Source organism: Drosophila suzukii (genome assembly GCF_043229965.1).
Source record: "Drosophila suzukii chromosome 2 unlocalized genomic scaffold, CBGP_Dsuzu_IsoJpt1.0 scf_2c, whole genome shotgun sequence".
Taxonomy (NCBI): domain Eukaryota; kingdom Metazoa; phylum Arthropoda; class Insecta; order Diptera; family Drosophilidae; genus Drosophila; species Drosophila suzukii.
In genome coordinates, this window is record NW_027255896.1 from 18,278,980 (window position 1) to 18,306,190 (window position 27,211).

General features: G+C 49.6%; 2 protein-coding genes across 2 annotated transcripts in view; both read left to right on the forward strand.

The window, feature by feature from the left end:
* LOC139354143 (protein enabled homolog) overlaps window positions 1-26,005 on the forward strand; it is a 295,110-nt gene extending 269,105 nt beyond the window's left edge. Inside the window, exon 2 of the mRNA XM_070998407.1 lies at window positions 24,609-26,005. Within this exon, the coding sequence (XP_070854508.1) occupies window positions 24,918-25,367 (450 nt within the window). The 5' untranslated portion in view covers window positions 24,609-24,917 and the 3' untranslated portion in view covers window positions 25,368-26,005. The remainder of the gene's footprint in view (window positions 1-24,608) is intronic.
* Window positions 22,639-24,021, forward strand: LOC139354320 (fibrous sheath CABYR-binding protein-like). The gene has a single exon (XM_070998543.1). The coding sequence runs from the start codon at window positions 22,639-22,641 to the stop codon at window positions 24,019-24,021; it is 1,383 nt and encodes a 460-aa protein (XP_070854644.1).
* Window positions 26,006-27,211: the final 1,206 nt, after the last annotated feature.

Sequence of the window (27,211 nt, forward strand, 5' to 3'; positions counted from 1 at the left end):
CGCCGGGGGTTACGGGGTACCGTCGTCGCTGGTAGAATGGCGTGGGAGGCGGCGGGTGGAACTGACGGCGTTGGCGGGAACTGCTGCGTTGGTCTTCGGCGGCTTGCTGCTGGTGAGGCTGGCGTACGTTGGATGGGGCGGACTGAGTCGAGCTGTTGGGGAGAAACATACGATGCGCGAAATGCCCCGGTGACCGAAAGAACGTACGCAAAATGATAACTTCACAAATTAGGCGAAGGAGCGACCGCGATTTAATCAATATGAATGCCAAAATCGAACTGTTTAAGTCTAAGCTCAGATCAACGCTCCAAAGCGCAGCGGAAATCCAAGATTTGCAATAATTGCATTTACACTAAATGGATAACTTATCACAAATAATTTATTAAACTTGAAAGTTCACTTGAATTCTGGTCATATCCATATGATAATCTGAATGTTGATTTGGGTAAGAATCAGTATGCTCACCTATATGATGTGTATACAAGATTTCAATACAGTTACTATAATCGTGAATTACAACCATTTTAGACCCCAATCGATTTAAATTGAAGGCTCTATTATTATGGTTGATCTTTCATATCAAAACGAATCAACTGAAGACACCAAGTCATGAAAATACCCAAGCATGTTGTGTCCTCATACATGACCGTTTATTGAATATAACCCATTAAACGGGCTAGTACAACGAGTTGTTTAACATTATACAAATGTTAAAAGATAATGTTTCGATTGATGTTCAAGGTTTCGATCTAGCCATGATCTCGGAAACTGTAAAAGCTGGGCTATTGGGATTTGACATGCAGATTCCTGAGCTTGTTGCGCAGCGCAAGTTTGTTTCAGCAGCGTGCCGCGCCCACTCTAACGCCCACAAACCGCCCAAACGGTGGCTCCTACAGTTTTTATGATAGAATACAAATTTTAACTGAAATGTGTTGTTCTCATCAATACCTATTGATTTCGATTGGCCCAAAAATAAGTTTGCCACGCCTACTTTACCGCCTACAAGCTTCAAAAATCGTAAATATGAACGAGAATATCTCGGAAACTACCAAAAATAGAGAATTGAGATTTCAGATTTATATTCCGTAGCCTTCTACGCAGTGCAAATTTGTTACGCGTATATGGCACGCCCACAAGCCGCCCAAACCTGTGGCGCCCACAATTTTCATGCTAGGTAAAAAATGTTAACTGAAATGTATTGGTCTCGTCAATACCTATCGATTGGTCCAAAAAAAAGCACTTTGATTTTTTAGGATTTATACCCAAGCCATTTTCCTTTGCCCAATTTTCAATTAGCCACAAAATCTTTTTACTTATACGGACACAGGCATGTATATCAGTTACGGGTCTACTAACATATATTTGGACATCATCAGCATATAAATGTACTTCACACTCAGACAGGATGCTAGGGAGATCATTGACATATATAGAAAACAATAAAGGGCCTAGCACAGATCCCTGTGGCACTCCCCTGGATAAGTTCCGGAGTGAAGAAACTTGCGTCCCAGAGACGACTTCTTAGTACCTATTCGTTAAGTACGACCTAATATGCTTCGTCGCATTAGTTGAGAAATTAAACATATTCCTAAGCTTGGTACAGAGAATGTTATGATTCACAGAATCAAAAGCCTTGCTGTGGTCAAGGAGCGTCAAAAACGTTACACAGTTACTGTCCAGTTCTTGTCTTATAACCTCAACAATATTAGTGATTGCAGTAATACAACTCCTTTTCTTACGGAATCCTGATTGTTTTTGAGAAGTTGAGAATTATTAGCTAAGTATAGTTGAATCTGTGAGGACATAAGGTTTTCAAAGATTTTTGATAGAAAAGGTAACATTGAAATAGGTCTATAGTCATTGTTTAGCTTAGGAATTGGGAAAATTTTGGCGTTTTTCCATATTGTCGGAAATGAAGACGTTGTAATAGCCGTGTTAAAAATATATGTAACATGGGGCAACATTAAGGGGAGCAAAAGCTTAACAAATTTTGGACTCATATTATCGAGTCCAACAGCATCGGACTTGACATGCAGAGTACTAGCTAGGACATCACTTTGGATTATACATATAAAGCTAAAGCTATTATCACAGAGGGGTTGAGTATTCAGGTACGGATTGCATGTTGCTTCAAGTACATCTACTTCCAAAAACTTTTTGTTTTTTAATTCGACATCCACCTCAGACTCTGTCTGTTGCTTACATTTTCCAATACCTAACCGTTTTAGTTTGTTCCATCTGTTTTTTGAGTTAACACAGTTATCAAATTGTTTGCTATATGCATGACCAGTCACAACACAAAAATTCCGTTTTTAATTCATTATAGTTTATATTTTTGTAATCTCTATACGTAAAAGAATTGATTTTGCTGTGAATGGTCAAGTCGTATGTTAAAAATATTAAGTCATGTCTGTAGAAGGCTGGTACAGAAACCAGGTCATAATGTATGATTTTGCTGGGGTCATTGAAAAGAAATAAGTCAAGTAATGTATCACAGTGGCTGCTATAGTGCGTGGGAATCGTTTCGTTTACGGAAAACAAGCCTAGGGATTTAAAGTTATCTACGGGATGGCTTTCTGAAAATATGTTGCTGCTTAAATCACCTGCCAATATGATGTCAGTGTACTCCAACGAAATGTCTGAAACAATATTAAAAAAATCGTTAAAAAAATCGTAAATATGAACGTGGATATCTCAGAAACTATCACAGATAGAAAATTGGGATTTCAGATTTAGATTCCGTAGCCTTATACGCAGCGCAAGTTTGTTACGCGAATATGTCACGCCCACTCTAACGCCCACAAACCGCGAAAACCTGTGACGCCCACAATTTTTATGCTAGATAAAAAATTTTAACTGAAATGTATTGGTCTCGTCAATACCTATCGATTGGTCCAAAAAAAAGCACTTTGATTTTTTAGGATTTATACCCAAGCCATTTTCCTTTGCCCAATTTTCAATTAGCCACAAAATCTTTTTACTTATACGGACACAGGCATGTATATCAGTTACGGGTCTACTAACATATATTTGGACATCATCAGCATATAAATGTACTTCACACTCAGACAGGATGCTAGGGAGATCATTGACATATATAGAAAACAATAAAGGGCCTAGCACAGATCCCTGTGGCACTCCCCTGGATAAGTTCCGGAGTGAAGAAACTTGCGTCCCAGAGACGACTTCTTAGTACCTATTCGTTAAGTACGACCTAATATGCTTCGTCGCATTAGTTGAGAAATTAAACATATTCCTAAGCTTGGTACAGAGAATGTTATGATTCACAGAATCAAAAGCCTTGCTGTGGTCAAGGAGCGTCAAAAACGTTACACAGTTACTGTCCAGTTCTTGTCTTATAACCTCAACAATATTAGTGATTGCAGTAATACAACTCCTTTTCTTACGGAATCCTGATTGTTTTTGAGAAGTTGAGAATTATTAGCTAAGTATAGTTGAATCTGTGAGGACATAAGGTTTTCAAAGATTTTTGATAGAAAAGGTAACATTGAAATAGGTCTATAGTCATTGTTTAGCTTAGGAATTGGGAAAATTTTGGCGTTTTTCCATATTGTCGGAAATGAAGACGTTGTAATAGCCGTGTTAAAAATATATGTAACATGGGGCAACATTAAGGGGAGCAAAAGCTTAACAAATTTTGGACTCATATTATCGAGTCCAACAGCATCGGACTTGACATGCAGAGTACTAGCTAGGACATCACTTTGGATTATACATATAAAGCTAAAGCTATTATCACAGAGGGGTTGAGTATTCAGGTACGGATTGCATGTTGCTTCAAGTACATCTACTTCCAAAAACTTTTTGTTTTTTAATTCGACATCCACCTCAGACTCTGTCTGTTGCTTACATTTTCCAATACCTAACCGTTTTAGTTTGTTCCATCTGTTTTTTGAGTTAACACAGTTATCAAATTGTTTGCTATATGCATGACCAGTCACAACACAAAAATTCCGTTTCACCACATATTCGTTGCCATCTCTCTGCGGGATCTGCCTGTACAGTGTTTCGCACTCGAACACAAAGTCTGGGAATTTATGGGGCTGCGCCTTTATCTTCTCACGCATGTCCCTGATCAAGTTGCACAGCCGGACGACCTCATCCAGCCACTTCTTAACGTTCGCCTTCGCCATCGCGAGGGCGGTGCTCCCTTTTACTCGGCGTCCCTTCGCCGCACCCTCGAAGGCTTCAGCGTACCCCGGAAAAATCGCGTCGACCGACGGGTCCCTGGCCCTCCTTAAGCGCCACATCCGTCGCTTGTTCACAAGGTCTTCGTCCCACTCGATTTCATTCTCCTCCGTCGTGATCACTAGGCTCGGGCTCCGACCGTCCGCCATCGTCCTCGACACCTTGCCACAAATTTCTGGTGGTCCGGCTGATAGACATCCGTCTATCTTTCGACCGTCCTTGCTTCGCGGCGGGCCCTTCAGGACCTCGCCAGATTCGCAGCCTGCCTCCTCAATTCGGCTTTGGTAACTCTCGTGCTCATCTCGAATTGATCCGATTCGTTGCTCTTTTCCGGCCGGCCATGCAGCCTCGGCTTTGAGGTTTCCCTTTTGGCCGTTACCGCTATTTCCCTCGAGCTTCTCTTAGGAGCCGCCCCTCTCCTAGCGAACTGTGCTCTTGTTTTGGCCTCCGCTATTATCCTTAGGGTCCTAGACCTACTCCTCTCATCGTTTGGTCTCTTCAGTTGACTTATGATGCGCCAATTACGGTACGATTCTTTCCGTCGTACCGTGCCTCCCCTTTCCTGGTTGTCATGCATTTCCGGCCTTAGTCTCTTTCTGTTTCCTTTGGCCTTGCTTGTCTTTTCGTTGGACTAGTAAATGCTTCATCCGATTGTGTCCATGCTTTGGGTGTACGCACCGTTGACTCCGGCCTAACGCTGAAAGGGTTGCCTCTGCCCCATATACTCTGTCGAGTCTGCATTCTCCACCAAGTGTTCTCATTGTGTGAACACCTTTCCTTCCGTTGTTTCCTTTCTTTTCGTTGTTCTGGTTAATGTTGACCCGATAGTGTCCCGGTTTTGAGTGAACGCTTCGCTGACTCCAGCCTCGACCTAACGACTAAACGGATCGTTATGGTCCAGATCGGTTGGCGCTGCCCATGCGCGCTGGACTCTACTAGCTCTTCATGCGCCCGACGACCACATGATCGGTCCGCTTGACTGCATTCCTATTGCTTCCGTTGACTCCGGCCTTGGCCTAACGATAGCTCCTTGTGTTCCTTTTCCTTTGTGCGTCGTTAGCTTTGATTAGTGTTTTGAACGAACAGAATTCTAGTCTGTTTGCGGTTCTTGGCCTGACGAATAAACTGTTGCTTCTGCCCATTTGCGGTGGACTCCGCTGGTTCTTCATGCGCCCCACGACCACACGACCGTTCCTCTTGTCTGAACTAACCGACACTTGGTTCGTTTCGTAGTCCGTTTACCTCGTGATTATCAATCACATCGACCGCCTGCTTTTTATGTTTCAAGTCGCTGACGTGCACCGTTCGTTTCTTTCTGCCTTTTTGGTGTCTAATTTTGCAGATCACTGGAGATGTAAAGTATAAAACCTGATACGGGCCATCGTACCTCGGTTCTAGTTTCGCCGCGAGCCCTTCTGCCGCTTTTGACAGGTCCTCGGAATCAATTGTCTTCGTCGCAGGCTGTAATGCCTGGCTTTGTCCTAGGCTGCCTTTTCCAGATTTCGATTCACCACCTCGAAGATTTCCTTCAACTTTTTCACATTCCGTTCCGGCGATTCCGTTGTCTGTGATTATATCTTTCGGGACTCCGAATCTTGCGACAGTACGTTCTCTAAATGCCTTCTGTAGGGTTTCTGCAGTGGTACCATTTTGTCTATTTTTAAAACCGATCCATCAAAACTAAATCCATCTGGTTCCCATGCTCCGATCTTGGTAGTGGTCCGACAAAGTCGGCGAACAATGTTGCCCATGGCTCTTTCGGGACTTGTGTTAGCATTTTTCCTGCCGTTTGCCTCTGTTTAGGCACGGACGGGTCACGTGGCGCCTCGGGATGGCGTCAGGAAACGTGTGTGCCTATGGGAGAGAAGAACGGTGCGGCCCGGTACGCGTAGCCTCTAATCTTAGGTTGGAGACGGCTTAGAAACCACTACGGGTCTGCTAGGAAAGGAGACGGCTCAGAAACCACTACGGGTCTGCTAGGTAGGGAGAGGGCTTAGAAACCACTACGGGTCTGCTAAGTAAGGAGACGGCCTAGAGACCACTACGGGTCTGCTAGGTAGGAAACGATTTATAGTCCGAGGATCGGTTCGGGGTCCGGCGACGGCGCGAGACCTGGCTCGCTGCGACGGCGCGGGGTCGGGACGGAGGATCGGTGGTCACGAGGTGACGGTTGACCCTTGGGGAAGGAGGATCGGCGTCACAAGGTAACGGTGAACATACTGAAGGGAGGTACTTGTACTGGACCTGATCCCCAAAAGAGACTCCGCAGTGGACTCCCAGATAAGTACTTCACGCCAAGATGTAGGCTTACCCGATCGCTGTCGGTCACAGAGTGAGCTCTACTGGGCGATGGCCTTCCTTTTATACACCTTGCTCGTGGTAAGTGTGGCCAAGCGTACAACCCTGCCACATTCTGTGACTGGCGCGCCCGCCTTCCCATTTGAATTTGAATTTGAATTTATAACTATTTAACCAAATGTCAGCTTCTTGGCGGTCCTTCCGCTTCTTATTGAGTTATGACTATTGTACGCCGGGGGGTAGCGGGGTAACGTGGTGGCGCTGATGGAACGGCGTGGGAGGCGACGGCGGGAAACTGGCGGCGTCGGCGGGCTGCTGTGCTGGGCTTCGGCGGTTTGCTGCTGGTGCTGCGGAAGCTGTAGGGGAGAAACCACTCGAACGCGTATTGCCCCTTGATCGAAAAGAATGTACGCACAGAAAAAGTTAACTGGTAAAAGTAGGCGGGGGTGCGACCGCGGTTTATTTCAGTTGGAACTCCAGAATCGAACTAACTAAGTCTAAGCTCCGCTCTGCGCTCCAAAGCGCAGCGGAGACTTCATGGAGGGAGCTAGGAACAGCGCAGGAGAGCGGGAGCGCGAGAGAGCGGGAGAGCGGGAGAGCGGTAGAGCGGTGCAGCTGGATAGCGGGGCCGATCCAGATTCGCCGGACAGTGGGCCTGAACATTCCGCCCCCCTTGCAATCGCTAGCGTTGCAAAAAATAAAGGAGACAGAACTTCGGCCAGTCGCCTACGCCTCAAGCCTGCGTACAGTCGCTGGAGAGGATCCACCCGAACACCGTCTTCTGGGCTACTGGCAGTCTCTCGTCGACCATGTGGAAGCCCGGTTGTATCACCTTCGGGTAGACGTCCGCACCCAGGATCAAGGAAATGGTGGCTGGCCCAAGGAAACGCTCATCCGCGAGCGGTAGTTCCTTAAACTTCTTGACGACGCTCTCACTGAACGCACGGATGGGGGTGCGGATGCGCACGTTCGGCTCGATCTTGAGGACCACTTCCAGCTTGATGGCCTCGTCGACCTTCGACAGAATCGTCGCCGTGCAGATGCTCTCATCGCCCACGTTTGTTGTCGGCAAACGAAACTGGTCACTGGAAGATTGACAATGCCGCGTGTCGTACATTGCTATCGGCTCCCGGAAAAACGGAGTCTGTTCTTCCGAGTCGCTACTCATTTGAGGGCAAATTGTCATCCTTAATGACGACCAGATCGCCGACACGCAGATTTTCTGTGGGGACTGGCCACTTGTTGCGCTTGTGGAGCTCCTTAAGGTACTCATCCTTCCATCGAGTGCGGAATTGTTGATGGAGAGACTTTAAGTGCTGCCACCGGTTCAGAATGGACTTAGATTCGCCCTTTACTTCAGGTTCCACTATGGATAGAAGAGGTCCACAAACAAGAAAGTGCCCTGGTGTCAACGCTAAGAGATCAGTTTGATACTCGGACATAGGAGATAGCGATCTGGAATTCAGACAAGCTGCGATTCTCGCTAGGAGGGTGGTCAGCTCTTCAAGGGTGTACTTCCGTGTAGCGGTGGACTTGTAAAACAAGGTCTTGAAGCTCTTGACACCAGCATTCCATAGGCCATATGGGGTGCCCCAGGAGGAATGAATTGCCAGGTGAGCTGTTGATGACTATACGCATCGGTCACAGACTCCTTAACGGCTTGCAGGAAGTCTCGGGAAAGCACGGTGGAGGCGCCGACGAAGGTCTTTCCATTGTCGGACTGGACTTGGCGAGGACACCCTCTTCTAGATACGAAACGAGCGAAAACGGCAAGAAAATTTTCAGTCGTTAAGTCGGATGTATTCTCTAGATGGATGGTGTTTGTGCCTAACCGAAGTAGACACTTCTGGGTCACACCGCGGGATAAGGGGGTAATGAGCACTTGTCGCTGGCACGGGGACGCTTTGATGGCAAGACGATCGCGTCGCCGCAACGGTAACGATGGTTACTGCGATGCCGGACCACAGGCGATGCTGAGCTGCGCTGAGGTTGAGCTAACGTGGTTAGCTGCTAGTTGAGATAGTGTATTACGAGCCCTGCTCCCAGAGGTAGGAAGTAGAACCGCGGAGTTATTAGGTGCGTTGATAACTGATTTATTCTGCATTTGGTACATGTTTATATACTACTTGGAACACGGAAGTTTAGTGTAATGATTAGTGGTAGGTAGGTAGGTCAGGGAGTTTCAATTGTGGTAGCAGTTTGAGTAGTTGGCTTGGCAGACACTGCAAAATGTGCTGACTGCATTGGCGAGTCAGTGTGCCGTTGAGTCGGTGAGACGGTGAGTTAGTGAGACATATAATATGCTGATCAGCAATTCTCATATGCAGTGGGTGCTACTGAGCGCCTGGTACTGTTCCCAACTTGGCTATTGCTTGATTTGTTGGGTGTGGTCATGTTGAGCACCTTTGGGTACGAACAAATGGCCTTTGTAGAAAAACAAACGAAAACCAACACATACCCTTTTGTAATAAGACAAGCTCTTCCAGTATAATTATACCCGTTACTCGTAGAGTAAAAGGGTATACTAGATTCGTCGGAAAGTATGTAACAGGCAGAAGGAAGCGTTTCCGACCCCATAAAGTAAATATATTCTTGATCAGGATCACTAGCCGAGTCGATCTAGCCATGTCCGTCTGTCCGTCTGTCCGTCTGTCTGTCCGGATGAACGCTGAGATCTCGGAAACTATGGGAGCTAGGCTATTGAGATTTGGCGTGCAGATTCCTGAGCTTCTTACGCAGCGCAAGTTTGTTTCAGTAGAGTGCCACGCCCACTCTAACGCCCACAAGCCGCCCAAAACTGTGGCTCCTACAGTTTTGATGCTAGAATAAAAATTTAAACTGAAATGTAATGTTCTCATCAATACCTATCGATTGACCCAAAAAAAAACTTTGCCACGCCCACCCTAACGCCCATACACCGCCCACAAACTTCAAAAAATCGTAAATATGAACGTGGATATCTCGGAAACTATCAAAGATAGAGAATTGGGATTTCTGATTTAGATTCCGTAGCCTTATACGCAGCGCAAGTTTGTTACGCGAATATGCCACACCCACTCTAACGCCCACAAACCGCGAAAACCTGTGACGCCCACAATTTTTATGCTAGATAAAAAATTTTAGCTGAAATGTATTGGTCTCGACAATACCTATCGATTGGTCCAAAAAAATTTTCCACGCCCACTCTAACGCCCATAATGCATATCTCTATTTAGCTGAGTAACGGGTATCTGATATTCGAGGTACTCGACTATAGCGTTCTTCCTTGTTTTTTATATCAAACGGGCCGGCGTAGTCCATTCCTGTGTACGTGAACGGACGGGAAAAAGACACTCGCTCTTTTGAAAAACTTCCCATCATCTGGACTTGCAATCTCTCTTTGTGGATATCGCAGACCTTGCAGGAGTTAACCACTGCCTTCACCAAGTTTTTTATTCTCTGAACCCAGTATCTGGACCGGGTGAGACCACTAACTGATTACCAACATGTAACGAAATGAGATGCGTGAATTTTACCAGAAGCCGCGAGAGTGCACACTCGTACGGTAGGATTATCGGATGTCGTTCATTATACCGCAAACTGTCGGAGGCCCTTAAGCGGCCGCATGCCCTGATTAGCCCTTTCTTGCCGCGGGCGCAGGACTCTTCTGACTCAAGCAGCGGTGTTCTTCAGAAAAATACCTGCGCTGAGTGCAAATTGTCATGTGCTGCTCCGCGGCGGCAACGTCCTGGGCCTCTAGACGGACTCCGGAAAGAAGTGATTGTCTTCGACATCGCTGGACAAATCGATGGACATACGCGAGAACCTGCAAAATTCTATCTAGTTTGGAAAAGCGATCCAGGAAATCTTCTGTCGGCATAGACGCGACATGGGCTTTGACGGCACGCTTTTCGATCTCAGTCACCGGCAGGTCGGTTCCCTGGCTGGGCCAATGATCGCGTGGACGTTGCAGCCAAGTGGGTCCATACCACCAAAGCGGGTTTTCCATTAGCTCTCGAAAGGGAACTGGATTATGTTCGGACTGAACGTGAGACCAATTGGCCGCCTCAGTGGACTCGGTGATCTTCGTCACCCTGTTGGCAACGAACGTTGTCCAATGGTACGCTGGTTTGGCTAACCATGCTAGCACAATCGTGGAATCGGTCCAACAATGGAGTTTTGAGGTCAGCCTCGGCATATTAGGAAGAATGCCTTCGGCCATCTCGGACAAAAGGAGAGCGCCACATAACTCCAGCCTGGGAAGGGACACCGTTTTGAATGGCGCCACACATGTCTTGCCCGTGAGCAAGTGCACCATCGTCTTATGGCCACCTCTACGGGCACATAGATCGCAGCACCGGGTGCCTTTTGCGAGGCGTCACAGAATCCGTGATGTTCTACTCGAAACTCTGGACAGAAGGAAACCCATCTGGATATTCTGACCTGGTCTCGGACCGAATATCTCTGGAGAAAGCTGTTCCACCTTTGGCACAGCTTAATTGTAAGTTTATCGTCCCAACCTAGATCCTGAAGCCAAATCTCTTGCATAAAGAAATTGGCACACACAACAAATGGAGCGAGCCAGCCTGCTGGATCAAACAGCTTGGTAATTTGGGGAAAGGACTTGGCGTTTCGTGTGCCTCTGATCCTGAATCTATCAAGGCACGAGCTTTAAGATTCGACCCCAGGTGATTTATTATGGTGGTGTCCAGCCAGACGGATCTATACCCCGTCGCAAAGTATTTTTGACTGTAGATTCCGTGGACCCGGAAGCGATGGCAACTGGTGTATTTGGTCTTGATCTGGGTCTCGGGGAGGGATTCGAAGGCGATTGTGAGGAGTTGCCTCTGTGTAGTAAGGTTTGATGGCGGCCGCGGCACGTAAAGCAACTATGAGTGCTTTCACAATCACGCAGATGATGCCCTCGTGCTGCTTTCTCTTAATATATGCCGACCGCTTGTCGACTGGAGAAATCGTGCACATTTGAGGACAGGATGGTTTTCCTTCTTACAAAGGTCACATCCTTTTGGCTTGGGTGCTACCCTTTTCTCGTAAGAATTTATTGTTCGAGGCGCTGCAGTGGGGTCGGATGTTTTTGGCAGAGATTTACTCGAGCCTGACGGCCGTAAGTCGTCTATGGCTTCTAAGGTCCGGTGACGCTCCGTAAGGAAGGCGTTCAGCTCCTGCCACGTCGGATCTCTGCCTTGTTGTGCAGGGACGGTTCCCACAAGGATAGCGTGAGCTTCGGATGTTTGGAGGAGCACATGTACACTAAGAGGCAATCCCAATTTTCGGTTTCAATTCCGGACATTTCTAAAGCCGTGAGGCAACCCCGGATGAAGTTCTCGGATAGCTGACCCAGATTCCTGATTAACGGACTGTACATTGAAAAGTATTTTTAATTGGCTATTTACTAACAACCGCTTGTTTTCGAAACGCTCAGTTAGGTTAGCCCAAGCTGAGCGAAAGCCATCGTTAGTAAGGGGGGAGTTCGACACTATCGTGTGTGCATCGCCGCTTGTTTTGGCATTTAGGTGAAACAGTTTTTCGACTGGCGTCAGCCTTGGATTGTCTAAAGGTCGGCCACCGCAGAGAATCTCCGGTGAAAACCTTGGTATCGCACGGAGGCAGCCGACAGCCAGAGGTAATGTAAGTCTGGGTAGGAACAGCTTGAACTTGGGGAGCTTGGGCTATCATATCCGCGATCTGAGCCCCACATCTCTCGTAAACGGAATAGCAATAGCCGTATTTAGCTGAGAGAATTGGCAAACTATCAGTTGCACCGTCTCCGTCTTCTGCCGGTGCATTCATCGTATTCTGCCTTGATGCGGTCCCATAACGCGCGTATTTCTTCGCGGCGGATGTTAGGCATGGACAGTGTAGGAGGGACCGGCAAAGGAGTGTTTGTTCTGGATTCAAACTCACTCAGCCGATCTGAGACCTCAATAAATTTGCTAAGAGAAATTTGGGAAGCTGTTAGTGCCATTTTGACGTTTGCACGGGTGACCCTTTTTCGGGGCTACGAGGACTTTCCGGTTAGTTCGGGTGTGGGCGGATCTACGGATGTGCCTCGGACTACGACAGATGGAATAGACACTTCTTGTTTTCACTTCCAACGGACATTTAAAAAAAAAACATCTTTTGGGTCAGAATCTGCTCGCCTTTGATTGTGTCGAATAAATAGAAAACCTGGCCCATTTCTGGAACAGTGGAACGAGGTAGCAGTGGATCGGAGAAATAGAAATTGGAGCAAGTACCGACCTGGTAAAATATACCAAATAGGTGTTAATATGAGTATAGTCCCCGATGGAGTAATATTATTATTTCGCCTTTATTTAAACTTCTGAGTGAAGAAAAATACCAAAATATGTCAATAATTTGTTGTCCGGAGGATGCTATTTGTTGATTATTTAGTACTAGAGTATTCTTTTAATTTTATTTAATATTCCGAGGTAAAAATTACTAAAATATACCGAAAAAAAATTGTGGACGGAGGATGCTATGCATGCCGTGGAGTGCTAGTAGTATTTTCCCTGGATCAATTAAATTTTACGGAGTAAATTCCAAATACCGAAAAAGTACTAAAAAGTTTGATGGTTGTTAAATAAAACACAATGCCCAAAAGAATATTCACGTCGGTTAGTGTAATTTTTATTTTATTATTTTTAACCGGATGGCCGACGGAAAACTTTAACAAGTGGGAACGGGATGTTGGAATTAAAATTATATTTGAATGTATGTAGATATTTGTATGTATGTAATTTTCAAAGGTTTTAAATTTATTAAATATTTATTGCCGGCGGGTATGTGTGGTGGTGGACGTTTTTCATTTATTTTTTATGTGGACTGTATTTGGAAAACGAAAATATAAGTGCAAATACTTAAGCGGCTGCGGATATACAGTGAGAAAATCTTGGAAGGATTTGGGGGCCTGAATTGGCAGAACACTGGAAATTAAATAATTCTCACTGTATGCATGCCTTATATTTGCACAATAAGCTAAGCTTGAATTTTTTTCTCGATTTTATATATGTGTATGTATGTAGTGATGAGCGGCCAAATGCAATTAAAAAAGGAGTCGGAAAAATAGCAAAAGGAAAATCGAAGAAAAAAATGGTGAAGTAACTTAGTAATTGCCGTTGTCGGATTTAATCGGACTTGGATTTTGGACAAATCGTACAGAAAGTCAAACGAATTATATTTTCGAGTGGCTGAGTGCACCCCGACAATTAATAAGACGAAAAAGCTTTACTTTCTTATCCGGCTCGAAGGACCAACATGTACACCGGTGGGTAGCGGGGTACGTCCGCGCTGGTGGAATGGCGTGGGAGGGAGCGTCTAAGCTGTAGGGGAGAAAACCACTCGAAACGCGAAGTGCCCCTTGACCGAAAAGTAGTACGCAAAAAGTTCACTTTGTAAAATAGGCGGGGGAGCGACCGCGGTTTATTCCATGTGAATGCCAAAATTGAACTACTCAAGTCTAAGCTCAGCTCCGCGCTCCAAAGCGCAGCGGAGACTTCACGCAGGAGAGCGGGAGCGCGAGAAAGTGGGAGAGCGAGAGAGCGGTGCAGTTTGATAGCGGGGCCGGTCCAAATTCGCCGGACAGTGGGCCTGAACAGGTAGAAACAAAGAGAGGGTCTCAAACAGAGAGATTAAGCAAAACGTGGTGAAAAAAAGATCCAAACGCTCTGCTAATGGTTATTCGAAGATAACGAAGACAACGGAGACATTAACAACTACACCTAAACATATCAAATGATAATCACTTGAGAGGAAGCGAGAGAAATGTATCGGCGACAACAACAGCTGCTGATTAATAATAATCACTTAAGAGCCAGATCGTGAGAGAGGATGTAAACATCAATTATTATTATTATATACGCATAACCACAAGTTTGTAAAACAGGCACAGAAAAGAAAGTAAATAAGCCAGCAAAAAATGAATAAAAACAAAATAACAATCAGATACCCCTTACTCAGCTAAAGGGACAAAAGGAAATGGAGATATGCAAGCAGCAAAGCGAGATTGAAATGCGTCACCTACCCATCTATATGGGCGGTAGACAGAATTAAGCGTTTTGGGCGTTAGAGTAGGCGTGGCAAATTTTCTTGGATCAATCTATAGGTAGTGACGAGACAAATACATTACAGTGTGAGGAGTTGAATAACTCCCCACAAATAGAACCAGCAGCAGATGGCCGGCCGCTTACCAGATACGCGGCGAATTCGCGTAGTAACGGCGCGGCGAGGAGAGCGAGAGAGTTTGGAGACCAATGAAGGAGATCGAGAGAGGTTGGAGACCAACGAAGGAGAGCGAGAGAGTTTGGAGACCAATGAAGGAGAGCGAGAGAGATTGGAGACCAAGGATGGAGAGCGAGAGAGTTTGGAGACCAATGAAGGAGAGCGAGAGAGATTGGAGACCAAGGATGGAGATCGAGAGAGAATGGAGACTTCGCGGGCAGAGCAAGAGTGCCGTATGCAGAAGGGGATAACGGAACTCCACTGGACTTTGGACTCTCCCGTGAACTTTGGACCGGGAGAGGAAGTGCCACATCTCGGCAGTGGAGCGGCACACAGGCGTGCCACAAGCGGCACGGGAATCAGCGGAACGGCAGCAGTGGGCGGAACATCTATTGGAAGCGGTACGTGAAGGAGAAGTGGGTCATCCAGGAGGCACGGACTTTGGACCCAGAGTGGAGAGATCCAGCGGGCCGTGCGCAAAAGGGAAATAACGGTGCTTGGAGGCCCTATATAAGGCCGCAGAGCGCTGGCAGCTGGATCAGTCGATCACGAGGAGTCAAACCTTCAAGATCAATTAAAGTACCAGATAAACAGTCAGTCAAGCAAATAATCTACGAGGGAGCTACAACCAAGCGAGTCGTCGGAAGCAGCGCCGTGGGAAGCATACAAGGAGCAAGATCGCCACGTCGAGACGTTCGGGATTAGGACATCAGGAATCTCCGAATTGAGACACAGGTGGCTGAGTTCTGAAAGGCATCACGCGGCTAAGTCAAGGCGTTTGTTTTCTAACTTTGTCACGACCACACCCTGGCGAGTCGCCCGGCGGGTCTGTCAGAGACAAGCAAAAGAGTCCTACGACGAAGAGCCATAAGCTTGGGGAGGAAAGTTGTCTGCGACCCAGTGTACCTTGCCCGACCAAGCAGGACCTGGCGTGACGGACGAGCGGTAGATCGATTTGTGGTTTCGAAAGGCGTCAGCCTGGAGAGCCCTGCGATTACCGGCGAAGTTCCCGAGCAGCGACCGCCCAGCTCCCCGAGCGCCAGAACAACGAGGTACTGGTCAGAAGACAGCGCAGAGGACATCGACAGCAACGCCAGCAGACATTTCCGGCAGCCACGTTACCATCGCTGCGCGGAGCTCATTGGGGAGCGCAGGAGCGTCGCGGACGTCACGCATTAGGGTGAAGCCGGGTGGAACGTTCGTCTGCGCTAGGCGTAAAGCGAAGTGAACCGCTAGACAGCCTCCGGGCGGCAGCCTTGACTGTCAGCGCGAACTGAGCAAGAACCTAGCGGGACCGTCCGGGACAGAGCAAGGGACAGGTATTGCCTCGAAAGGCGTCAGCCTGGAGAGCAAAGCTTGTTCACCCTAGTCTGAGAACGGTGACGCTTCCCTAAGCCCACAAGGCCGAACTCTCTGCGGGTCTAAGGCGCTACAAGCGACCCCGAGGCAACGCATCGGCAAGCAAGCAGAGGCGGCCACTACGAGCGTCCCGAGACCCAGGATCCAGAGGAGGACGAGTCAACGCGTCGAGAAGCCAGAAGGAGGAGCACCAGCAGCCGGCGGAACCAGAACAAGGAGATACAGAAACCAGCATAGCCACACACCCGCTGTACCAATACCACGAGAATAAATCCCACTGTTACCATTTGAACACTTTGTTTTCTCACTGATCTACGGGCAATCACGTCATATAAATTTGGTGGGACGAACACACAATCTTCTGAGCTAGCCGCACGAATCTCGTAGCGAGCAGACCTACAAAATCAGTTCGTTACATCTGGCGCCCAACGTGATTGTCCCAACAGTGAGAACAGCACAGTAAAAATGGGAAAGAAGTGGATTTACCGCCTCAAGAAGGAAGACTTCGCCCATGTCGCACAGAGGCTCAACGTCGCCCTGGAGGGCAGGCTAGACGACATGAGGAAGGCACTATCGGAATACTACTCCGAAACAGAGAACGATCCACAACTCGTCGACATCTGGGCCGAGCTAGAGGCGACATACTACGACAGAGCCGGCCCAAGCATTACGTTAACGAACACTGAAGGGAACAACCTGGTGGCAAGCCTGAGCGTTGACAACATACAGAAAGAGGCCCACAGGAGAGAGTCAAGCCAAGAAAAGAAAGCAGCAGCGCTGATCCCGAGACCAAGCCAGTCGGACTATGCAAAGGTCGCTAAGCAGGTCCGCGAATGGTCGTTCAGGTTCGACGGGGCGGAAAAACCATTCGAGTTCCTGGAGCAGGTAGAATGGTCCGCCAACACGTACGGTTTGGAGCTTGATATGATCCCTCGAGCAATGCCGGAGTTGCTAAAAGGAAGGGCCTTGAAATGGTTCATCGCCAACAATAAGCAATGGAGAACATGGGCAGAATTCATTGAAAGCTTCCACACATATTTCCTGCCAAGAGACTTCTTCACCAGGCTGGCGGACCAGGTCCGGCAAAGGAAGCAAGGCTTCAGCGAGTCGTTCAAGGACTACATGATCGACATGCAGACGATGGTGAGGCCACTTAACTATTCTACGAAAGAGACGTTAAGGGTCATTAAATAGAACTGCACCCCAAGCCTACGAATGTTCTTAAGAGCATACAAAGTGTCGGACCTGGACACGCTAATGATCCTAGCCGATGAGTACGAAGAACTTGAAAAGGAACGGGAAGTCTTCGCACAGGAGAACAAGTTCTCAAAGACAAAGTCGGCGTCACCAACACAGGTGACATGCAGGAGATGTGAGGAGGAAGATAACCAGGACACACGAGGAAACGGCCAATGGTCACCACCACACCAAGCCAGACGACAGCAGGCAACAGACGCACCACGCGGAGGCCATTGGGCACCACCCCCACAGCAACAGAGACAGCCAAACAATACCTTGTGGAGGCCGCCAAGCAACACACAGAGGCCACAAGATGCCACCTATATCACAGACCCGCAGGAGGCCTGTCGGAAATGCGGTGGGAACGGACACTGGGCTAGAGGATGTCGTAACCAGCGGCTGCTGTTTTGCTGGATATGCGGCAAGGTGGGTGTTAGGAGCGTCGATTGCTGCCAACGATCGGGAAATGGCCAGCGATCTCAGCCGCAGAGAGGCGAGCGGGGATCGCACAATGCCACCTCTCCAAACTAACGGGCGAGCTAATCGAGGAGGAGCAGCAGTTGTCCGCAGCTGTGATGATTGGTGGGAAAAGCTACAAAGCCACAATCGACACCGGAGCAACGGCAAGCTTCGTTAGCGAAGAATTGGCGGACAATATTGCTGCTCTAGGAAAGATTACCAGGACGAGACGGCAAGTTAGGTTGGCAGATGGAAGGTGCGGCGGAATTAATGCGCAGCTCGAGGTGGAGGTCAAATTCGGCAACAAACAAGTGACCATGAGCCTGTTGATTTTACCCGGGGTAGTGGATCCATTAGTGTTGGGATGGAACTTCCTGAAACAAGTCGGAACCGAGATAAGGTGTGCTGGACACGAAATAATAATACCAGCCAGGAACCGACACAATGGATGGCTCGAGGAGAAGCTATCAGTAGCAGTCGTTCAACAAGTAAACGAGTTGGACGATACTACAGCGTTCCTTGAAACAGAGCTGGCAGACTTCAGCACAATGTCGGGAACATCGAATATGGCAGAACACCAGATCAAAATGAAGGACGACAAGCCAATCAAGCAGAGATACTACCCAAAGAACCCAAAAATTCAAGGGGAAATCAACGCAAAGGTGGACGAGCTTCTCCAAATGGGGTTCATAGAGCATTCAAAGAGCCCATACAGCTCCCCCATCGTGATGGTGAAAAAGAAGACAGGCAAGTGGAGACTGTGTGTCGACTTCAGGCAGATCAACGCGAAGTCAGTGAAGGATGCCTACCCAATGCCCCGCATAAACTACATCCTAGATCAACTAAGAGAAGCGCGGTTCATCAGCAGTTTGGACCTGAAGGATGGATACTGGCAGATCCCACTGGAAGAAAGTAGCAGGCAATATACAGCATTTACGGTACCAGGCAAAGGTCTGTTTCAGTGGAGGGTAATGCCGTTCGGACTTCACTCGGCGTCGGCAACGTTTCAGCGAGTCTTGGACCAAGTAATTGGCCCCGAGATGTCACCTCACGCATTCGCTTACCAGGATGACATAATAGTGATCGGTCGCACGCTGGAAGAACACAAAAGAAACCTGAGGGAAGTGTTCCGGCGTCTAAAGGAGGCAAATCTGAGGCTGAATCCAGAAAAATGCCAATTCTTCAAAAAGGAGCTGCTGTACCTGGGTCATCGAGTGACTAGCGAGGGAATAGGAACAGATCCAGAAAAAGTAGCCGCCATCGCCGAACTAGAACCGCCATCGACTGTCAAAGAGCTCCGGCAATACCTAGGAGTGGCGTCGTGGTACCGCCGGTTTGTACCAGATTTTTCCAGAATCGTCAAACCCCTGAACGACCTGCTGCGCAAAAGGCAGTAAGTGGGAGTGGACACCAGAGCACCAGATGGCGTTTGAGGATGTTAAGGCAAGACTCGTGGCAGATCCAGTGCTAGCATGCCCGGACTTCAGTAGAACTTTCATCCTGCAAACAGACGCCAGCGACTACGGCATCGGAGCGATACTGACCCAGGACACCGAAAAGGGCGAAAGAGTAATCTCCTACTCGAGCCGAACACTGAACGGCGCGGAAAAGAACTACTCGACAACGGAGAAGGAGTGCTTGGCGATCGTCTGGGCGATCCGGAAGCTCAGGCCATATCTGGAAGGTTACCACTTTAAGGTAGTAACCGACCACATGGCCCTGAAGTGGCTCAACAGCATCGAAAGCCCTTCAGGAAGGATCGCCAGATGGGCCCTGGAGCTACAACAGTACGACTTTGAGATAGCGTACAGAAAGGGCCAGCTAAACGTGGTGGCCGACGCATTATCGAGACCACCACTACCGGAAACACTACGAGGTTTAAAGGAGGCATCAGCAACTACAGCTTCAGGAGGGTGCAGCTGGATCAAAGACATGGGCGAAAAGATAAGGACCCAACCGCAGAAGTACCCGGACTATGTTATGGATGGTGAGACACTGTACAGAAACATACCTCACCGAGCAGGCAGTGAAGACGTCGCGTCATGGAAGATGTGCGTCCCGAAGTCGCTACGAGAAACAGTGTTGAGGGAAAACCACGACGCACCGTCCGCGGGACACGTAGGAAGCCGAAGGACAATTGCACGGTTGGCAGCCCGATACTACTGGCCAGGCATGCATACTACTACCACTACCAAGATCTAAGCACGGGAACCAAATGCTGCTGGTCATGATAGACAGGTTTTCGAAATGGACGGAACTGGTGCCCCTACGCAGTGCGACGGCAGAGTCGCTCAAAAAGGCATTTAGGGAGCGCATAATCGCAAGGTACGGGGTCCCGAAGGTGGTCATAACGGACAATGGAGTACAGTTTGCAAGCAGCATATTTAAAAATTTCCTGGCTGAGATGGGTATCAGTCAACAATTCACCGCGCCATACACACCACAAGAGAATCCAACCGAACGAGCAAACAGAACGGTCAAGACCATGATTGCCCAGTTCGCAGGGCAGGACCAGAGAAACTGGGACGAGAAGTGGCCGGAGATTATGCTAGCAGTGAACACGAGCACATCGGAATCCACCGGCCATACACCGGCGTTTCTTACCCAGGGAAGGGAACCACGTCTACCCAGCAGCCTATACGATAAGGAAACCCTAGGAACCGGACGAGCTACGGAGACCCCTGAGGAAAATGCCAACAAACTAAGAGAGGTATTCGAGATCGTGCGGCGAAATATGGAAAAGGCGTCCCAGGACCAAGCCAGACACTACAATCTGAGAAGGAGACAGTGGTCACCAGCGGTGGGCGATATAGTGTGGGCCAAGGAACATCACCTGTCCAAAGCGGCAGAAGGATTCGCTGCAAAACTAGCCCCGAGGTACGATGGCCCTTACCAGGTGGTAGATTTCGTCTCTCCAGTGATCTGCAAAATTCGCCACACACAGTCGAAAAAAGAAAGGACAGTTCACGTTGGCGAGCTCAAACAACAACAAAACGAGCAGACAGCAGAAACGTCAGGTACGAGGCGACAGGATTAGGCGTCAGGCCGAAGCGAGAGTCATCAATACGCCACACGGAAAGGACAGTCAGCGTAGCACAAGGACATGGAGAAGGATTTCACGTTGATCCAGACTGCGAGGCTACAGGATTATGCGTCAGGCCTAAGCGAGAGTCATCCACAAGCCACGCAGAAAGATCAACCATAAGGATAGGTCGCAAGGACATGGATAAGGATTTCACGTCGATCCAGACTGCGAGGCTACAGGATTATGCGTCAGGCCTAAGCGAGAGTCATCCACAAGCCACGCAGAAAGATCAACCATAAGGATAGGTCACAAGGACATGGATAAGGATTTCACATTGATCCAGTCTACAAGGCATCAGGATTCAGCGTCAGGCCTAAGCGAGAGTCATCCACACGCCACGCAGAAAGGACAATTACAAGGATAGGTCACAAGGACGTGGACAAGGATGAATGGGGATCCAACCGCGAGGCATCAAGATTCAGCGTCAGGCCTAAGCGAGAGTCATCCACACGCCACGCAGAAAGGACAATTACAAGGATAGGTCACAAGGACGTGGATAAGGATGGATGGGGATCCAACCGCAAGGCATCAGGATTCAGCGTCAGGCCTAAGCGAGAGTCATCCACACGCCACGCAGAAAGGACAATTACAAGGATAGGTCACAAGGACGTGGATAAGGATGGATGGGGATCCAACCGCGAGGCATCAGGATTCAGCGTCAGGCCTAAGCGAGAGTCATCCACACGCCACGCAGAAAGGACAATTACAAGGATAGGTCACAAGGACGTGGATAAGGATGGATGGGGATCCAACCGCAAGGCATCAGGATTCAGCGTCAGGCCTAAGCGAGAGTCATCCACACGCCACGCAGAAAGGATAATTACAAGGATAGGTCACAAGGACGTGGATAAGGATGGATGGGGATCCAACCGCAAGGCATCAGGATTCAGCGTCGGGCAGTGGCCAGAGTCATCCGCGTTTACGCCAGGCAGAAGGGACACTTACGAGGACGACACAAAGACACGGGTAACATGTAGGGATCCAACCGCAAGGCATCAGGATTCAGCGTCGGGCAGTTGCCAGAGTCATCCGGGTTTAGGCCAAGCGGGAAGGAAACGGACAAGGTCGACAAAACAGTAGCGAAAGCACATCACGTACCCAAAGGACCCCGAAGGATACCCTAAGTGTGACCGAAATATACCCAAAGAACACCCCAACAACACCTCTAAAGGATACCCAAAGGACACCCGAAGGATACCCTAAGTGTGCCCAAACTATACCCGAAGGATACCCTAAGTGTTCCCAAACTATACCCGAAGGACGCCCCAACAATACCTCTAAGTGTACCCAAAGGACACCCAAAGGATACACTAGGGATAGCCCAACGATCCCCAAGGATACCTAAGGATCCCCAATAGGACTCGAAAGACACCTCAAGGATACCCCAATAATAACCCAAGGACACCAAGGATACCAACCAGGAACGCCCCGAAGCAAGGTGTAGGCCCAAGGACAACTTCCAAGAATACTCACCAAAGGTGATCAAGTCAATTACGGAACCGGGAGGTACAACGCACCGCAGCATCCAGAGGGCCACGGTGATCTGAGGGAATACAACATGTGGTTTACGAAGAAAGGGGGAAGACGGTACAGCAAAGAGAGCTGTACCGTAAGAGAGCGAGCGCCCAAAGAAAGGACATAACGGTATCGGGCAAAAGGAAGGCGCGCAACCGAGGTTTCATGTATGGGGAGCCTGGTGACGGTCGAGCACTAAAATTCAGAACATCATCATGAGCACACGCGTCACCAGAGGCGAAACACGCAGGAGGATGGCGGCCCTCCAGGAACCTCGCCCGGGGCAAGGATGGTCGGAGACCCGGCCTACCCGAGCTCCGCGGCGGGCCCTGGAGCGGACTCGAGGCGAGGACTCCGCACCGGAACCCACGGTGAGCGACGACAGCGACGTGGAGGTGATCGGCGATCCCGCAGTCGAGGAGAGAGAGTGGCGACTCCGGAAGGCGGCGGCGGGCGGTCGGATACCGCGCGGGACGACGGACGTCGGAGGAGAGGAACTCCCGAGGAGCCACTCGGAGGCGGTCTGTCGGGCCACCGAGGAGTCTCGGAAGCGGTTCCGAGACCGGGAGCCGTCGGACGAGGAGCAGCAACGGTCGACGGAGGAGGAGGCGAGAAGGCAGGCGCGGCTGCGGCAGGACCACGAGGCGGCGGCGGCGCGGTGGCATGCCCGCTTGCGAGAGGCGGAAGAAGAAGAGCGACGGCTGTGGGAGGCACAGGTGGAGGACGCGTGGGAGGTGCCACTCACCCCCAGATACGCGGCCGAGGAACGCAGCCCGAGGGACGAGGACGAGGACGAACCACGCGCGCCATCCCCTCCGCGGTGGTTACCCGAGGTGCCACCCACTCCCCGCTACGAGGGGGAGTGGCTCACGGACGGCGACGATGGAGCACCGTTGGCCACGCCGCCGTGGAGGCCGGCCCGGCCACCCACGCCGCGATACACGGAGCCACGACGACCTGAGGAGCAGACGCCGAGCGAGGAGTCGACCGCGCGGCCGATGCCGCAACCGGAGGAGGAGGACGTCCACCAGGCAAGGGCGGACGAGCCGTCGGTGGTGCGGACGGAGGTGCCGGCCGCGCACGTGAGCCACAGCACACGGGCGTTCGAGGCCGAGGGTATGCGGTGGCGGCAGCAGACGGTGACGTGGACGTGGCCCGAGGGGCCCGCGACAGGACCGACGACGGAGGTGCCCAGGATATGGGAGGAGGGGGCACCGAAGGTGAACCCTCGAGACCCCCGGACGAGGAGCCGACAGGATGCATGGGTCCCGCCGACACCAAGCACGGGCCCGCCAACACCGGCGACGACGGCAACGACGGGGGAGGCGGAGTCACCGGAGAAAGGACCATGGGTGTGGCCCGAGCCACCGGCCACCCAAAGGCCTCCACTACAACGAAAAAATTCGACGCCCGGATCAACGCGCCCGCGGCCGCAGTTCATGCGGCAGGTATCGGCGCCGGAGGAAGGCGGTTGGCGCGAGGTCGCCAGGAGCGAGTGGCCGGTGGGCATTGAGGAAGCACCCGCGGTCGCGACGGCACGGCGGAAGGGCGGCAGGCGGTGCGTCCTGGTCTGCGATGGCGGGAGGAGATACCGGGTGAGGCTCGGAGTCGCGGGCATCCGGGTTTTCGCACAATAAATGAAAAAAAATCACAAAACAACACAAGGGTTTTCCAAAACAACAAGAGAAGGGGTACGGGGCTCAGAGTTTGTTTGGGGTGGCTGGAAGAAGAACGGGGCATGCATGGGCCACTCCAGCAACCTGTAAGTCGAATGGTCTTAGTCCAGGAAGAAGAAATGAACGCCAATTACTTACCTGCTGTCCCGGTTGCAAAGTGAATGCGAAGTCCTCTCCGCACCCGCTCTCGAGAGCTGCCAATATGGAGTCCGATGCAGCCGATAGAGGACGAGTGAAGGGCGAGAGAGGACGAAAGGAGAGAGAAGGATAAGATGAGAAGGAGTAGAGGAAATGTAAAAGGAACTTACCCATGAAAAATTGCAAAATCACCACGAGCCAGGGAAGGGGGCGCCTCGATAGGCGATCGATTGGCACTGGACGATAGTGCGATCGATGGGCACACGACAATGGAAATATCGGCCAAGGTGGAAATATCGCAAACGAGCAGGTGGCAACGCCGCACCGTCGGTATCGATATGCGAATAAATATCGATCACGCACGAATGGTGTGACCAGGCGGAGGAAACATGGAAAGGAGTGAGACGCAGCAATGAGCAGCGAGCTGGGGATCGATAGCCCAGGAGTATCGATGTCCCAGTGGGAACACAGGAAATATCGGCGCGGGAGATTTAAAGTTGCTACGAGGCGGATGACCCCCGCTGTAGAAACTCAAGGGAGTTAAGAGCGTCGAGGGAGCATCGAGGGAGCAACGAGGGAGCGCCGCGGGAATCACAAGGACTCAAAGGCTAGGATAAGCAAGGAAACGCCGGAGAGTAGGAACCAGTCTTAAATGTTTCCCGAAGTAAGGGGGGAATGTGAGGAGTTGAATAACTCCCCACAAATAGAACCAGCAGCAGATGGCCGGCCGCTTACCAGATACGCGGCGAATTCGCGTAGTAACGGCGCGGCGAGGAGAGCGAGAGAGTTTGGAGACCAATGAAGGAGATCGAGAGAGGTTGGAGACCAACGAAGGAGAGCGAGAGAGTTTGGAGACCAATGAAGGAGAGCGAGAGAGATTGGAGACCAAGGATGGAGAGCGAGAGAGTTTGGAGACCAATGAAGGAGAGCGAGAGAGATTGGAGACCAAGGATGGAGATCGAGAGAGAATGGAGACTTCGCGGGCAGAGCAAGAGTGCCGTATGCAGAAGGGGATAACGGAACTCCACTGGACTTTGGACTCTCCCGTGAACTTTGGACCGGAAGTGCCACATCTCGGCAGTGGAGCGGCACACAGGCGTGCCACAAGCGGCACTGGAATCAGCGGAACGGCAGCAGTGGGCGGAACATCTATTGGAAGCGGTACGTGAAGGAGAAGTGGGTCATCCAGGAGGCACGGACTTTGGACCCAGAGTGGAGAGATCCAGCGGGCCGTGCGCAAAAGGGAAATAACGGTGCTTGGAGGCGCTAGGCGTAAAGCGAAGTGAACCGCTAGACAGCCTCCGGGCGGCAGCCTTGACTGTCAGCGCGAACTGAGCAAGAACCTAGCGGGACCGTCCGGGACAGAGCAAGGGACAGGTATTGCCTCGAAAGGCGTCAGCCTGGAGAGCAAAGCTTGTTCACCCTAGTCTGAGAACGGTGACGCTTCCCTAAGCCCACAAGGCCGAACTCTCTGCGGGTCTAAGGCGCTACAAGCGACCCCGAGGCAACGCGTCGGCAAGCAAGCAGAGGCGGCCACTACGAGCGTCCCGAGACCCAGGATCCAGAGGAGGACGAGTCAACGCGTCGAGAAGCCAGAAGGAGGAGCACCAGCAGCCGGCGGAACCAGAACAAGGAGATACAGAAACCAGCATAGCCACACACCCGCTGTACCAATACCACGAGAATAAATCCCACTGTTACCATTTGAACACTTTGTTTTCTCACTGATCTACGGGCAATCACGTCATATAAATTTGGTGGGACGAACACACAATCTTCTGAGCTAGCCGCACGAATCTCGTAGCGAGCAGACCTACAATATCAGTTCGTTACAACAGTTAAAATTTTTTATCTAGCATGAAAACTGTGGGCGCCACAGGCTTGGACGGCGGTTTTCGCGTAAAAAATATGCGCTGCGTACAAGGCTACGGAATCTAAATCTGGGATCCCAATTCTCTTTCTTTGATAGTTTCCGAGATATCCGCGTTCATATGTACGATTTTTTTAAGTTTGTGGGCTGTTTGTGGTCGGTTTGTGGACGTTAAAGTGGGCGTGCTAATTTTTTTTTTGGATCTATCAATAGGTATTTATAAGAACACTAAATTTTAGTTTAAATTTTTATTCTAGTATCAAAACTGTAGGAGCCACAGTTTTGGGCGGTTTGTGGGCGTAAGAGTGGGCGTGGCACCTTGCTGAAGCAATCTTGCGCTGAGCAGGAATCTCGGGAACCTGCGTGCCTAATCCTAGTATTGTCGCTCTAATAGTTTCCGAGATCTCAGCGTTCATACGGACAGACGGATATGGCTAGATCGACTCGGCTAGTGATCCTGATCAAGAATATATATACTTTATGGGGTCGGAATAAAATATGTTTGTATGATCAGCTAATCGTTCCGTCCTTTTCAAAACATGACCTTATATACCTGACCTATAACTTTGACCTAAACTACACGGACCATACAATATTTTATCGTGACTTTAATAATATTAATTACATACTGTTGAACGAAGCATTTGACCTGTGTGTATGGAACAATATTTACAGTCTTCCAACAGTCGATCGTCAACTTAAACTTCTACAACATAATATTAGCCACTTATACGATAGTTTTGTCCCAGTTAAAAGTAAAACAATTCGACCGCCCGAAAAACCATGGTTTACTAATAATATAAAATTGGCAATTATAAAACGAAATGAAGCATACCAGAAGTGGAAAAGATACAAAACACCGCAACACCACAGCATGTTTGTATCTCTGAGAAAAACGGTTACCAAACTAATCGACTCTGCAAAATCAAACTTTTTTAGCCAAAAATTTAAAAACTCAACCTCTTCGAGTCAAACATGGAAACACATTAAAACTCTAGGGATAGGTAAACAAAAGACATCACAGGAACTAGATGTTGACATAGATGAACTCAACCTTAAATTAGCAAAATGCCAAGTTCCAGAGGTCACAACCAACACGTACCTGAATTCAGTACCTGAAAACATCTGTGATACTAGGTTTAG

What these genes read in the sequence shown, in the direction of transcription:
- LOC139354320 (XM_070998543.1), top strand. Translation starts at nt 22,639, where the DNA reads ATGGCGGCCCTCCAGGAACCTCGCCCGGGGCAAGGATGGTCGGAGACC.